At 39.6% G+C, this 15,832-nt stretch overlaps 1 protein-coding gene across 2 annotated transcripts in view; it reads right to left on the reverse strand.

Annotated features, from left to right (window-relative positions):
* LAMA2 (laminin subunit alpha 2) overlaps nt 1–15,832 on the reverse strand; it is a 707,630-nt gene that overhangs the window by 169,463 nt on the left and 522,335 nt on the right. For both annotated transcript variants that reach the window (XM_070073612.1, XM_051855341.2), the window contains exon 35: nt 3,067–3,178. In XM_070073612.1, the coding sequence (XP_069929713.1) occupies nt 3,067–3,178 (112 nt within the window). The remainder of the gene's footprint in view (nt 1–3,066; nt 3,179–15,832) is intronic.

The following is a 15,832-nucleotide window of genomic DNA, read 5'->3' on the forward strand; positions in this document are numbered from 1 at the left end:
AAATATTAATATAAATCAGGGCATATATGTTAGAAAGCAATGCAGGAAACAACGTGTAATGTTTAACTCTCTAGCTCTAAACATCTTAGCAGTGAACATACAGCATAGAATAAAAAAGATTCTTAAGCAGACACAGTAACAGTAAAATAAAAATAAATTCATTCCTCAGGAGAGACAAAGCTGTTTGTCATATTAATCTGAAAAAAATTATTTGATGGGTAGATTTATCAAAAATGAGAAATTCTGACTAGCGAAACAGGACAGAAGGATGAGGAGCATTTATGTAGCCCTATTGTGATTCTGGACATAAACAATAATGAGTTATTTATGATTCATTAATTCTAACAATGCATGGGATAAAACATCATTTATTCATGATCTAATCAGGCCTCATACATAGCACAGTGCATATTATGAAATTATGGTGAGATAAGAATGGCTTCCATGAATAGAATTTGATTATCTATAAAGAGACTATGACTTTTAAGGGAAGATAAGATGAGTATTTTGCGATCCAAATGCAAAACTATTTTGCAACAGACAAAGGCCAGGCTGAAAAGCATTCACTTTTGCCACAGCAATTCATTGTAATAAATAAGATATAAAGCTACTGATAATTATCCCTCATTGTTTTAGCTTCGAGAAGAAAAACTAATGTGGCTAGCTGAACAAGTCACTTAAGCTTCTGATTCCCTTCCTCCTTCCCTGGCCCCTCTTCCTTCCTCTTTTCTTTCTTTCCCTCCCAAACTGACACATTTTACAGTACATCTCAGTGAAGAGTTAGTGTCACTCTGATCTGTGCAAATCTGTGGTCTCATTAAATGTCCACACTGGGATGAATTTTACCAAACGATGGCCAGAGCGACTTAAATGGTCACTTTCCTCAGGTTTGGTCACTCCACAGGGTACTTCATGTGAATTAGTGCAAGGGTCCCATCTGGATAGACACAATGAGACCATCAGAGCAGTGCACAGTTCAGGACACGAGAGACGCCTTTGGTGAGAGGTAAAACCTTTATTGATGATGGATATACCACAGATTGTGAAATCTAAAATCCAGGTTAAACCGCTCCTCTACTCTTTCCCCCTGCTGGTGGAGTAGGGTGGTTTACAAACTGTACAATGGCACTGGGCCAAAGATTATTATTATTAATCAAAGTGAAATTCAGCCCCTATACAATGTTTTGAATGCAGATGCAACACACCAGCCGGCCCCAGTCTCGTAGCCTTCCTCCTTCAGATTAAAAAGTGTCTTTAGAAGTCGGCTCTGTGGCATGGGGAGGTTAAGCAGCCGCCTGCGACAAGGGCTTCCCATATGGGTTCTGGGTCACGTCCTGGATGTGCCACTTCTGATCCAGCTCCCTGCTAAGGGCCTGGGAAAGCAGCAGAAGATATCCCAGGTGTTTGGGCCCCTTTCACCCCTGTGGGAGACACAATGAAGCTCTTGACTCTTGGCTTAGGCATGGCAACAAATCAAAGGCAGGGCACGGGCACTGCTGTCCAGCTAGAAACATGGACAGGTGCTGACTATGCACCTGTCATTTGAAATTCAGCCCTCATGAGCCTTCATCCCTAACACTTTGGGGAGTCCAGGAATTAGGTGAGAGCTGCCCTGCTTCTTGCTCTGCATTCTACAATAAACTCTGCCTTTCTTCCACCAACCGGAATTCAGTGATTGGTGTTCTGTGTGCTGGGGGAGTGGCTCCAATTTGGAGGTTCCTACAACCACTCCTCCAACACGTTTTGGGGATTGTTGCTTAACAGAATGGGTAGCCAGAAGTGCGCCCTTCTTTAGTGGGAGGTGGAGGGCTCATTATGGAGGAAAAATAGTAAGCAGCCACTAGAGTGCAGTAAAACGGGTATTAATCGCATTATCAGAAGGACTTTACGAGGAGCCCCAGGATAGGCTGCTCTGTGAGGAATGCCTGAGATTTCGGATGGAAGGAAACAGAAAGTTCCTGGAATGCTCAGAGGGGCTTCCAGGGGTCCACACAGTGTGAGGCAGCCCTGCCTGCAATGGGGTTTTGCTGTTGTTGCTGCTGCTGTTGTTTTGCAGGGGTGTGGGATGTTTGCAAGTAGCATCAATGAAAACCAATACCAGGGAAAGTCCGCCTTCCTCAGGCATAACAGCAACTGCAAGGAGCTCACTGAGATTTCCCTGGTAGAAGTCACCTTTGCTTAAGGTCTGGCCTCAGATTCATCTGTTTCTTACCACCATGGGAGATCTTCAGGAATTTCTGTTTCCTTGTGCCCTGTGATGTCCAGGAATTACCCATGAAGACCTGCCTTGAAGGCATCCCACATCCTGCGCTATTTTGCTGTATGACAAAGCAAGATACTGAAAATGCAGAACCCTGAGGAGCAATAAAAATATTTTTGAAAGCAGAGAAACCCCACAAATCCACTTTTTTCCTACTTTCTAAATGTGCATGTATGTTTGTTAGATATTACAAAGTATTTAAGAATTTTTATTTTCATTATTACTGTAGTGGATGGAGGGTGTTAGCTGTTTTCTTTAAGAGTTTCTTAATCTGGGCTTTTGCCCAGAAATGGCTTATTCTTTGACTCCCAATCATATTGAGAGGTGCCAAAAAGGAACTCCCAGAGAATTGCGGACTAAATTGTTGTGCTTCTGGTAAAGGAGCACACGCAAATGCCAAGCAAATGATGTTCATTAAAAGCCAGTTCATTCCAAGGCCACTTTGAGAAGTCAAACCGCTTCTTTAATGTGCTGAGTGGAATGACAAATCTAGTGTTTTTAAATGAGAAATCTTTTAAATAGCCTTGAATACAAATAACAGCAAAACATAAGCTGCCCAATAGTTAACCATGAGAGTCATTTCTCACGAATCCTTGCGGGTCTACCCTTAGAATCACCAATTCCCTGACCATTTGTAGGTTACAGATTCTCAGCAGACAGTGTCCCTGAATGTCTTAACTAAAATACTTTTTAAAACTTGGAGTTCGGAAATGTCATCTCTGGCGAGAGAAATTCCAGTCGCATATAATTCCTTTTTCTATTTTTTTGTTGGGAGAAATAATATGAAAATGTGATTTTTCTAATACCTTCTGCATCCTGGGCGAGCTCCTTAATGAATTCTTCTAAGGACTTGGCTCTTGTGTTGGTCCTCTCAGCATCCTGTCCGGTTTGCTCGCCATCTGCTGTCACTTTGGTAGCCTAATGATCCAAATTTGGAAGAAGCGTAATTAATAGTGATGACGAAGCCATGGTTAGCTAAGTTCCCACTGGCTACATTCTCTTTCAAATATTACTCTGAGCCAAAAGCAATCAATGAATTATTGATCAGAGGTACTGGAAATGACGCCCCACGCTCAAGTATACAATTAAACTTTATTACTTCTTCTATTAAATGGAAATCACAGAGCTGTATTTGGTCTTTTAAAAACTCTCATTATAGGCAATGGCACAGAAGAGGCAATAAAGCACAATTATTTTTGAAATGTCTTTAAGGTATTATTGCCCACAGTCTTTAATGGAATTTTCAGCCTCTGCATGTTACGGTTTTGTCTATATTTTATTCACTAAAAAAAAAATGTGGAGTACAACGATGCTCTTTTGAGAGAGCAACAGGCAGTCTGTCTCAATAAGCGTAATCCTATAGATTCAGCTTAGATCAATATGTTAGTTAAAGAAACAAAGTGGGAAATGCTTAGGCACTCAGTGGATGCTTGTTTTATAACACTTTAAAGATACCAGCAAAATGTTTAAGGAAGAATAAATGCTAACTTTCCCATATGATATCATCAGAAATACAGCTATCATCACAGAAACATACACCACTGTCAGCCAAATACAACCGAACCCCAAACAGCTCCACCTTGCAAAGAGCATGCCTGTACATATTCGCCTGTATTCACCTTGAAAAAAGCATTGGACATAATGGAATGCATTCAGAGTAGGTTCATGGTTAGGCTATACTGTGTTTAGATGAATACAAGTGGTGTGTCTAACAATTCTTGATATTACAAGTTTAGAACACCTTGGAGTAGGTTTACACTGCACTTTTCTATGTGTATGCATATGTTGATAAATATGATTTCTCTTTTAGTAAAAAGATATGAACAATCTAACTCTAGATAACAGTCAGAGAATAAGAAGCCATTTCAATATAATTTTGAATAAGGCCCAAGTGGGCAGAGTATTAGTTCTCTACAGTCTTCTACAGAGTGCCTATATGCCAGGCATGGCCAAATATTTATTTAATTATGTGCATAAGTGGATTTTAAATAGCACTCGATGTCTGGCCTGTACAAAGCATACTAAGAATTCTACAGGTATTATATTACAGCTTGTGATTTCCCAGTGACAACACAAAGTTTAATTCATGAAACTTTTCAAGGTTTTACATAAAAGAATATAAAGTTGAAATATTATCATGTAATTTCTGAAGCTGTGTTCCCAGCACAAATTAAAGTATGAAGGAAGAATCCACCGGAAAATTTTTAATTTCTCTTTACAGTTTTCAGGGCATTCACACATGATTTGGAGAGTATCATAAGGGATTACAGTACTCAGAATTTTTTCTTGTAAAATGTTAAAAATGTAATTATTTTCTCATTTAAATTTTTTGAAAATTCTCTTTGTAAATAAACTGGGCATGCAATTACTAAATTTCTCAAAATCTGCTTTTGTGGTAGGCATTGCAAATATATTACAGTCCCTAAACTCAGCACTCTGCACATGGACCAACAAGATGGACCGAAAAACTTGTAACACAAATACACATGCACACACACACACTCACTCACATATATCATTTTTAAAAACACTGCCTTTGATTCTCCACCTAAGGTCACCTGCTTAAGATGTTGGCAGTCTAAACGGCTTTAAATGTTTCTTCAGTGTGGATCTGATTGTATTCTATGAGACCAGGCCTATGTTCATATATCACAAAACATCATAATAAGGGACTTTTTCTACATTATGAGCATTTTCCAATATCTAGTCTAGGAATTATCACCACCTCTGTTATCTATTATTATACTGAAAATATACATTATAATTTGAATTTAAAGTTTATCCTTTACATTATCAATCTTTTCAATATTACCAAATAACTATCTTAAATGTTCACACCATCAAGCTTAATAGTTCTTACTAATAACTCAAATCATAATTTTTTTCAGAATAAATGTATACTCATACATTCTTTTTTTTTAAAAGACTTATTTATTTACTTGAAAGAGCTACAGAGAGAGAGAAGGAGAGGCAGAGAAAGAGAGAGGTCTTTCAGCCACTGATTCATCCACCAATTGGCCACAATGGCCGAAGCTGCCCATATAAAGTCAGGAGCCAGGAGATTCCTCCAGCTCTACCCACATGGGTGCAGGGGCCCAAGGATTTGGGCCATCCTCTACTGCTTTCTCAGGCCACAGCAGAGAGCTAGATTGGAAGTGGAGCAGCTGGGAATTGAACTGGCGCCCATATGGGATGCCGGCACTGCAAGCAGCAGCTCTACCCACTATGCCACAACGCTGGCCCCTGCGTTGTCTCTTTGAAGTACTGGATGGTCAAGAACACATTCACTGCCTTGACTTTTACTCACATATTGCATTTATGTGGTAACATAAGAGTCATCATTCACAAAACTTTTAGTCTCATCATTGATTGAATACTCCAATATTAAGATGTCAAGGATTCTACATGTACTCTGATAAGAATTAAATGTTTAAAAGTTGTCACTAAGACTCTGTGCAATCAACCCCCTGCCTTCCTTTTTGTATATGAAATATGCTAAATTTTTCACTTCTTAGGGTTTTCTTATGTTGTCTTCATTTTGCCTGGAACATGCTTCTCCTTGACTCTTTGAGAGCCCTGACCTTGTTATTTGTCAGATTTCAATGTAAGCATCTGCTCTTAGAGTGACCATTGCCAGGGCATCATCTAGGTTTCTGCACTTCCTTGAGCAGAACACAGCACCTTGTTTTTATTGCTTCCTAATTCTTTTCTACTTCCTAAAAATCAATTCAGACTCCAAGATAAAGTTCCAACTTCTCTATGAAGCTATCCCTGCCTATACATTCTAGAATTACTCATTTAATGACAAAAAATTGTCTTACTGAATTATTGGCTACCTTCCAAACTACCAGGTTAACTCTAAGAGGGCCAAGAACTTGGTCTTTTAAAAAAAGATTATTTATTTACTTATTGGAAAGGCATAGTTACAGAAAGAGAGGGAAAGATGAAGAAAGAGATCTTCAATCCACTGGTTCACCCTCCAAATGGCTGCAACAGCTGAGGCTGGGCTAGGCTGAAGCCAGGAGCTGGGAGTTTTTCTGGGTCTTCCATGTGGGTGCAGGGGCCCAAGCACTTGGGCCATCCTCTTCTGCCTTCCCAGGCACATTAGCAGGGAGCTAGATTGGAAGTAGAGCAGCCGGGACTTGAACCTATGCTCATATGGGATGCCAGTGTTGCAGACTGCGCCACAACGGCTGGCCTCACTTGGTCTATCCTAATCATTAAGTCACATTCAGCTCTTACCTTGCAGTAAATATTCTCTGAATGTTGTTAAATATATGACTAAATAACAATTCTCCTAACCAATCTTGCCAAACTGATTAACTGATTCTTGCCTACCTTTGAATATTCGCAGAAAAAGATTTGCTTCTCAACTTTCCCCTACCTAGTCAAAGCAAATCAGATCTTCAAGATTCAGTTCCAGCTCCATCTTCTCTGTGAGGCCCTCCTCGCCTGTTACAGCGCATGCTCTTCTTTCTTAGATTTTAATTATTCTTGCCACCATTCATGACAATAATGTGTAGTGCTGTGTTGTATGTTTGCCCTGTCTACCTAATCTCTATCACTGGGGGACAGCAATCCCTCTTACCTCGTTTTATCTATGACAGCACCCGTTGCAGGGGTTGAAGGTATTGGCTGATTGCTTGATACAATAATAATAAAACCAACTATGCTTTGAAATTCTAAAGCCTTTCGGAGCATTCCCAACACCATTCAAACTGACCGTATGCCTGGTGCTATGCTCGCCAGCAAATGCACATGGCTGAGCAGTTTCCCCGGCATTCGCAGAGCCTCAGGGGAAGCTGCTACTCGCGAGCAGCAGCCGAGTGCTTGGTAGGACGGCCATGTACGAGAACTTCCAGCCTCCCTACTCTGCATTCGAGACCCTGGCTTCATGGCAACTCAAATCTGGGCCTGTGACTATACACCAAGCCCCACGCTGGTTGGGAAGGTTAGGCACAGTGTCGCTAAAGGAAGATACCCTTCTCTCTGCACACATGACATGAGTTTCCTCTCTTAGTTACTGCAGGAGAGGAGGTGTGAAGTTCCTGGCACCAAAAACACTGACTTTGGCATACACTAAAACTAGGGTTCCACAGGCAGGCTCGGCTGTACCTTGAGTTTCTATACTTACTCAGAAGGGCATGCAATGCTTTCATGTCTCATGTCCTGTTCCTGCCTCTGGAGACAAACAGAGAACACATTTTCATGCCGGTCAAAGTGAAGGTATAGAGGGGTTAGCTGACTTATCTGAATTCACACTTGTGGCCCGGGAGTGCAGAGGAGGATGGCCCAAAACTTGGGCCCTGCACCCACATGGGAGACCAGGAGAAGTACCTGCCTCCTGGCTTTGGATCTGCGTGGTGCGCCGGCAGCATCGGCCACTGGGGGGTGAACCAACGGAAAAAGGAAGACCTTTCTCTCTGTCTCTGTCTCTCTCTCTGTCTCTCTCTCTCTAACTCTGCATGTCAAAAAAATATTATAGAATTGGAGATAAAATAAAAATTTTCTGTCTCACAACCCTATATTTTACTTGTACCAAATACTATTTTATGTTTGGCTAAAACACAGGAATACTAGGAATACACATGAAAAAGGAACCCATTGGGTAAAAGGACATTGTTTTGGATACATAAAATTTTACATGTATGCATAAGCTTGGACTTTTGGCAAATTAAAGCATTTCAAAATCCATAACAGAACATCATCTAGATATATTTTTAAAAATCGTGTGTCACTACCCAGTAATTAAGTCGAAGAGTCATTCTTGTTAACACTATGCACGAAATAGTCCATTGTCACCTATGAGTGTGACCCTTATTAGTAGTAGAGATGGACAGCAGTATCACTGGTAGCATTGTGGTACCACTATAGAAGTGAAATCCACACAACCCAGTTCACCCAGTGCAGGTTATTGATAATGGTATACATGAGTGCTGTCCACTGCGTGATAAAAGCTATCTGTCTGGTTCAGTTTGGTTTTCCTCTGTTTTATTAAATTACTACCCCATCTCTTAGTCATCCTCCTTATTCGCTATTATCTTGTCCTTCTGAGTATTTGACAAATATCATCTCATTTATCTAATAGGTAGTATAAGCTCCCTTTCATTCTCTATCTTTGATTTTCTTAATTTTACATTCTCTTGCTTCTATTCTGCAATTTTTCCAATGTTCTTTTGTAAATGATGCCTAATACAGTATCTTGTATCTATCCCTCTTACCTTTGATTATTTTTTTTACATTCAAATTCATTAAACTAGGTCTTTTTTTCTTTTCTTCTTCTTTGTGTCTTTTTTTTTAGAATATTTATATCTAGGCAGCATGCATTACCATTAGACACACATTAATCTACTTCTGAACAATGTAGCTGTTACTTTTTTGCTTTAGCTCAAGCAGTTCTCACTGTGACTTTTGAAATCTGCACATAATTTTCTTGGTTGGATATTACTAGAGTCTTTCATTTTCTGCTGTCTTTATGTTAAAGCCAGAATGTAATGGAGCAAATCTAACTACTGAATAGACAACATTGCTAAGATGCCATCTACCTTTGCATTTGCGGATTCATATGGTTTACTGCTAAAATTAAATTTCGGAGCTCATCATTTATATGATACTCTCAAAGGTCACCCACAAATGTACCAGCTCTGTATATCTAAGTGGTGGTGAAGCATTCCTCAGGCAACCTGTTAGAATCAACAACGCACAGGGAAAGAGACAGGGGGCCCTGTGGAATGATAAGGAGTCGATTCCACGTGGAATATCTCCCTTAATATTTCAGGTGTCAAATTTTATTTTTTTTGACAGGCAGAGTTAGACAGTGAGAGAGAGACAGAGAGAAAGGTCTTCCTTCCATTGGTTCACCCCCAAATGGCTGCTATGGCCGGCGTGCTGCGCTGATCCGAAGCCAGGAGCCAGGTGCTTCCTCCTGGTCTGCCATGGGGTGCAGGGCCCAAGCACTTGGGCCATCTTCCACTGCCCTCCCGGGCCACAGCAGAGAGCTGGACTGGAAGAGGAGCAACTAGGACATAATCTGGAGATCTGACCAGGACTAGAACCTGGGGTGCTGGTGCTGCAGGCAGAGGATTAGCCTAGTGAGCCGTGGTGCCAGCCTCAGGTATCAAATTTTTTAAGTTCCAAACCAAACACATTTGCTTTGTTACATATTCCCCCTCTCTCTGTTTTCTCTGTTAAAACATAGAATTAGAAACGAAAGATACAGTTGGCTACTATATTACTTAGACTTTTGTTACTACCAAAAATTTTGGCACCTGTTTTTGGAGGTTCATGGTCTTAGACTGGGCAGCTCCCATTGCTTTGGCCATCTGGTGAGGTCAGAAGACAGTGGTGGCAGAGCACAGTGGAGGGAGCATCACACGGCAAGCCAGGGAGCGTGGAGTGCCCAGGGCTTTGATAAACAACCCTCCATGAACACTGTCTTCCCAGGCACTCCACCAATGATAAAGATGTCCACTGAGGATGTCCTGCCAGGCTTACCTTCTATTCAGCCTAACTGGATTAAGATTCCACACTCTTAGTAACAGTATGTAATGATGTTGATATGTAACCATCTGTACCAGTTTGGGAGTCATATCCTATTCAAACTGCAACAGCAATTTAGATGTTTAACAACTATAAATAAAGCATTGTAAACTTATAAAGATGAGGAATCTTCAAAAAGTTTATAGAAAATGCACTGTATAAATCAACGACCCTTAGATTTCAAAATAATTTTGCACTGAAATAAAGATTTGGTTACACTTTTCCACAAACTATTGTAGGCAGTTAAATCATTGAAAACTAATCTTTTAAAGATGCTTCATCTTCTTTATATTTAATTCTCAATAGGCAGTAGAAGACTGCATATATCAAGTTAAATTTTGATATTTTGTGTAGTTCAGTCATTATATAGCAGTCTAATCTTATGGTACATACACATTTAAGAAGTGTTTATCAAATAACACATTCAATTTAAGTGTCTGTGCCTGATTTTAATGCACTTTAAAGAAATTAAAAATCAGTTCTTATTTTGTGTTCATCTACCTTTCATCTAGTTGTTCAAATCCTATAATTTAAATTCTTCACAATTAATTATTTAAAGAAGTACTGGCTGAACACCTACTATGTGCATGATATCAGTGATACCATGGTGAGTCTTCACCCATCTCTAAACCCCTTCTCCCCCAAACTGTCTTCCTCCTTTTGGAGTTTCAAGTCTGTTAGGGATAGAGTTACTTGTAAAATGATCAAGCAAATACAATAACAACTAGGAATGGAAAAAAATACAATGTTTGACAATCATATGAGGAATCTCAGCATAACTAGAAAGTCCTAGGGACTGAGATTTGAAAGGTGGACTGAAGTTAACAGAAGTTAACATGATGTTGCAGGAATTGAATTACCTTCTAAGCAAATATATATATATATGTATATAAATCCACACACACATATATATATATTTGCAAAAAGGCTCTGTGGCATGAAGTGATGGAAGGGTAGTGTAGCTGGGGGGCAGATGCCCTGGGCATGAGTGGTGGAAGATGTGGCCAAGGGGAGGAGTTTGGTCTTCATCCTAAGAGCAGTGGGAAGGCAGGCTCAGAGGTTAAGCACTACATCTGTAATAGCAAACGTTCATTCAGGCTACATAGAGTAGAATTGAAGAATGAGGAAAAACAGACTAGCTAGAAAGCTAATGTGGTAATCATAAACTAAGGATCAGGAGGCTGCTGGAGAGTGAGGTAGGGGAGCTAGAAGGCCCAGAAACGGAACCCACAGTATCGGGTAATTAGTTGGACAAATGGGAGGGCAACAAAGGAAGAACGAGATCCTAAGGAGTATTTATGTATTTCTGGTTTATATGCTGAATGCAGTTGTTACAGGGAGTTCAAGTAAAATTAATAAAGTGATGTTGGATTTAGTGACTACCTTGTGATTGGTTAGCTTGTAAAAACAATTTTAGTTGTGGGCTGGAAATGGAAATCCAGTCTGCAATAGAGTGAGAAATGCATGCAGGCCTGTCTCCAAGTCTTTCAAAAAAAAGTTGGCTCTGACAACGGGAGTGAGCTAAGGGTAGCAGATTCAGAGGCATATAGAGCTGTCATCAAAAAGCATTTCAGTATGCCACACATATTATAGGACAGTTTGAATATGTCAAATATGGTTCTCATATTCAAGGAGCCTATATTCCACTGAAGTAAACAAAACAGTAATACATCAAATTATGTAGAAACATATATATATAACATTTTCTTAATATTTACAAATTAAAACCTATCAAAATATATGCTAACTTGGTTTTCAGGAGGATCATTGTTCTCTTTACTCAGCAATATTAGGGAACTAGATTCTCCATGTCAAAAACCAGTAACAGACATAAAAGCACTTGAAGGAGACAGTGTAGCTCCCATACTGGCTGTGCAGGATGAAACTTGCCCTGTGTTTCCACAAGTATCCATGAAATGTGTTAGTTATAAAGTGACTGGTTAGCCAACAGTGCAGAAAACAAGAGGCACTGCAAAGAATGAGGGTACCAATCAAAGCACTTTTCGAGAGGTAAGGGATCCCTACCTATAAGTAGGTATAGGATCATAGTAGTTAGCAACTTTGGCTGACATCAGGATCCTCTGGGGGAGTGCTTGAGAATCCCATTGCTCAGATTATACTTTTAGTTAAATCACAGTCTTCAGGTTTGGTTCCTGGTCCCAGGCGGTGCCCATGTGCAATCCTAGTCTTGCTATACGTTGCCTGCCTAACATAGTCAAGGGTTACAGGAAGTTGTAGCCACTGTATTTCTTGTATTCTGGTCCCAGTTGCAGAACCATTCATGGTTCTGAGATACAAGCGTTGTTGGTCTTAGTCTCATAATATTGAAAATTTAAATTCTCTAGCCCAGTAGTTAGGACTCTGTATTAATTCACCCATGGATCATTATGCAGTTTGACCACAGGGAAAAAGGGAATTGGTCATGTTGATTCAGTGTATTTAGGGTCCCCTGACAGCTATATTGCCAATGACAAGTGTGGCAGGGACAAGGTTAATTAATGAGCACTTACATGTCTTCCCTCTACCCACCAAGATGAGATCTTCATCTTAAACACTCTTATTTCTAGGCTCTTGTGTTCTATAATCTGAAGAATGGGCAGCTTAATATGGTATTAGGGTGTGGAAAAGGGGAAAAAAGGTGAAATTTACAATGAAAAAAATATGGAAAATACTACTTCAGCTAGTTAATCAAAGTAAATATCAATAGTAATAAGGCATATAGGTCAAGTGGATCTTTGGTATGATGTGGTAAAATATTTAACTTGTATGATGATTTTCACAAAAACATGTAAGTTCATTATATTTAGGAAGAAAACATGAGACAAAATCCAATGGAGAGGCCATTGCTTGGGATGCCCACATCTTATACAGGAGTGCTAGTCTCAGATACTCTCTTTTCAACTCAGCTTTCTTCTAATTTGTACCTTGAGAGGCAGCAGGTGATGGCCCAAGCACCTGATTCTCTGCCATTCAGGTGGAAGATACAGTTGGAGTTCCTGGCTCCTTGCTTCTGCCTAGTCCAGCCCCGGCTGTGACAGCCATTAGAGGAGTGAACAGGCAGATAGGAAATCTCTTTTTCTCTCTGTCCTTTCCTCTCTCTGTCATTCTACATTTTAAATAAATAAATAGGTAAATAAATAAATAAATAATAGATCTTTAAAAATTATTAAAATACTGGTTCCAACTATGTCTGACAAACTGTTGCAATAGAGTCAACCTATAACACCATGTTAAAAACATAATCAAAAACCCAATGGAGGCCAAGTCTACAAGACACATGAACTTGTCAAAACTGTCCAAGGCATCACAAGTCTGAGAAACTCTCACAGCACACAGGGGCCTGAGATGATGTGATGACTAAATGTCATGTGATGTCCTGGGATAGATCCAGAAACATTGAAAAGACATTGAGGAAAGCTGAAAAAAGCATAATCTTCACTGAATACCAATGCTCCCGTATTTTAGCTCATGAGTTGAGACAGAGATACCATCCTAAGAATGTTATGCACAGAGGAAACCAGGGAATCTCTGTCCTATCTTTGCAATTTTTCTGTAAACCCCAAATCATTCTAATATAGAAAGTTGACTTAAAAACAGTATCAGAATTAACTAAAAATGGATCATGGACCTAAAGGTAAAATGCAATACTGTAAAGTTCCTGGAAGATAACACAGGAGAACAGCTTGATGACCTCGAGTAAGGCAATGGCTTTGTAGATACCACATCAAAAGCACTACTATGAACAAATTAACTGATAAGCTAGAGTTCTCCAAGTTAAAAACTTCTGTTCTGTGAAAGGCTTTTACTAGAGAACGGGAAGAAAGCCACAGAATGGGAGAAAATACTTGTAAAAAAACATTTAAGAAAAAGATGGTTATCCAAAATATAGAAAGCTCTCTTGCAATTGAAAAATAAAACTCATAAAAAGTGGTAAAAGAATAAAAAGTTGAAAGACACCTCACCAGAGAACTTAAAGATAGCAAGTGAGCATATGAAGGGGAGTCCAACATATATCATTAGAGAATTTCAGACTAAAATAAAATTAGATTCCATACATACGTGTTTGCTCAAAATCGGAAACACCATTCAAATGCTGATGAGGACGTGGAGCCACAGGAACACTCATTTATTGCAGGTGGGAATGTAAAATGGTACAGCCAATTTGGAAGACATTTTGGCAATTTCTTACAAAATCAGACATCTATCATATGATCTGGTAAACAGTTTCCTTGGTATTTACCCAAGGGAGCTGAAAATTGACATTCACACAAGTCTCCACATTGATGTCTGCAGCAACTTTATTCATATTTCCACACTCAGACGCAACCAAGATGGCCTTCGACAGGTGAATAGAGAAATAAACCACAATATGTCTACACAAGAGAACCATATGAGCTATTAAGCCATGAAAAGACACAGAGGAAATTTAACTGCCTGTTCCTAAGGGGTAGAGGTCAACCTGAAAAAGCTGAATTCTACATGGGCCCAACTACATGACATTCTAGAAAAGACACAACCATGGAGACAGTAGAAAGAACATTAGCTTCCTAGGGCGAGGTAGAGGGAACGGATGACTCGGTTGGAAAACGACGCATTTGTAGGGCAGTGAAGTCATTCTGTGCCGTAGCTGTCATAATTTATTTGTCAAAACCCATAGGAAACACAATAGAAGACTTAACCCTAAGGGAAAATATGGACTTTGGATGATAATAATGGATCAATGTAGTTTCATTGATTGTAGCAAATGTACTACTCCGGTGGGGATCGTCGTCAGCAAGGGAGATGTGTTTGAGTGAGCATGTTTGTGTGTGTGCACAGGAGGCAAATGGTTTGTAGAAACTCTGTACTTTCTATTCAATTTTTCTCTGACCCTGAAACTGTTCTAAAAGTCTGCTTTAAACAATTTAATCTGGAAGAGTCTACTGGAGACTAAAAGGGTATATAGGCTTTGACGTGATAAAGATCAGACACTCTGAGAGTAATACTTCTTGTGTCTCTAGGCTCAGATCATTAGGCTACAATATGCTCAATATGGACAAAGACTGTGGCAGTTGCCAATATTTCTACACCCAGGGTTTGTCATGGTTCCTAGAACACAAAGAGTCTACCAACAAAAATTAAATGAATGAACAAATGCCTTCTGTTTCCTGGAATTTTTTCCAAAGGACCCAATCAGATTAAATCATTCTGTTTTTATGTATTTGTCGAGTATATTTCTTGTTCCTTTACCATTATATATTTGCAATGAAGAGGCCTCATATTACCCTTTGTACACCTAAATGCTCACACACAAACACACACGACTGAGAAAACTTCCAGACAGGCACGTCTCATTAATATTTTTCATCTGTTAATACTAAACATGGGTTTTACATGTGGCGAACACATGGAGTTGTTTACTTTGCCATGGTCCCTTTTAAAATTTCTTAGTAATAGTTCTGTAGCAAACATAAAATTATTAAATATTATGTTAATGAGAGCTAAATGGACTCTAATTCGGTGGCCTCTGGTAAGATATCTGTTTTGTATGTGTTTATTCCACATTGCTGGAGTGAGATGCTGAAAAGAGTGTTTATTTGGCTATTTGTAGTATCAGGGCCATTGGTTCACATTATGTACTCAGAAGCTGTTTGATTTCCCTGTGGAAATCTGTTAACCAGCAGCAGGTTATGTGGAAAAGTCCTGGGCCAGTGGGAATCATGAAGCCGACTACTATTTAGGTCCCTGAGCTTAGAAAGCTGTATGACCATTGTTAATTCACTCCACTGTAATGGCCTATGGCAGCTCGTCTTTGAAATATAAAATTGGCACGATAATCTCTAAGAACCTTCTAACTCCAACACTCCTCGTCATTTAAAGCTTTTAGATCAGCAAACGGGATCCCTACCTTGCAGGTCAGTTTCCCTGTCATGCATCATTCTGACCACAAGATGGCGGACTCTATGCTGTTTTCTTCATTCTCTGAGCAATAAGAACCTTAACCCTCTGTCCTGTGGAATTGAAAATCTGAAAGTCCCAATGCCTAAACGCAGC

The sequence above is a fragment of the Oryctolagus cuniculus genome, chromosome 5 (genome assembly GCF_964237555.1).
Source record: "Oryctolagus cuniculus chromosome 5, mOryCun1.1, whole genome shotgun sequence".
NCBI lineage: Eukaryota > Metazoa > Chordata > Mammalia > Lagomorpha > Leporidae > Oryctolagus > Oryctolagus cuniculus.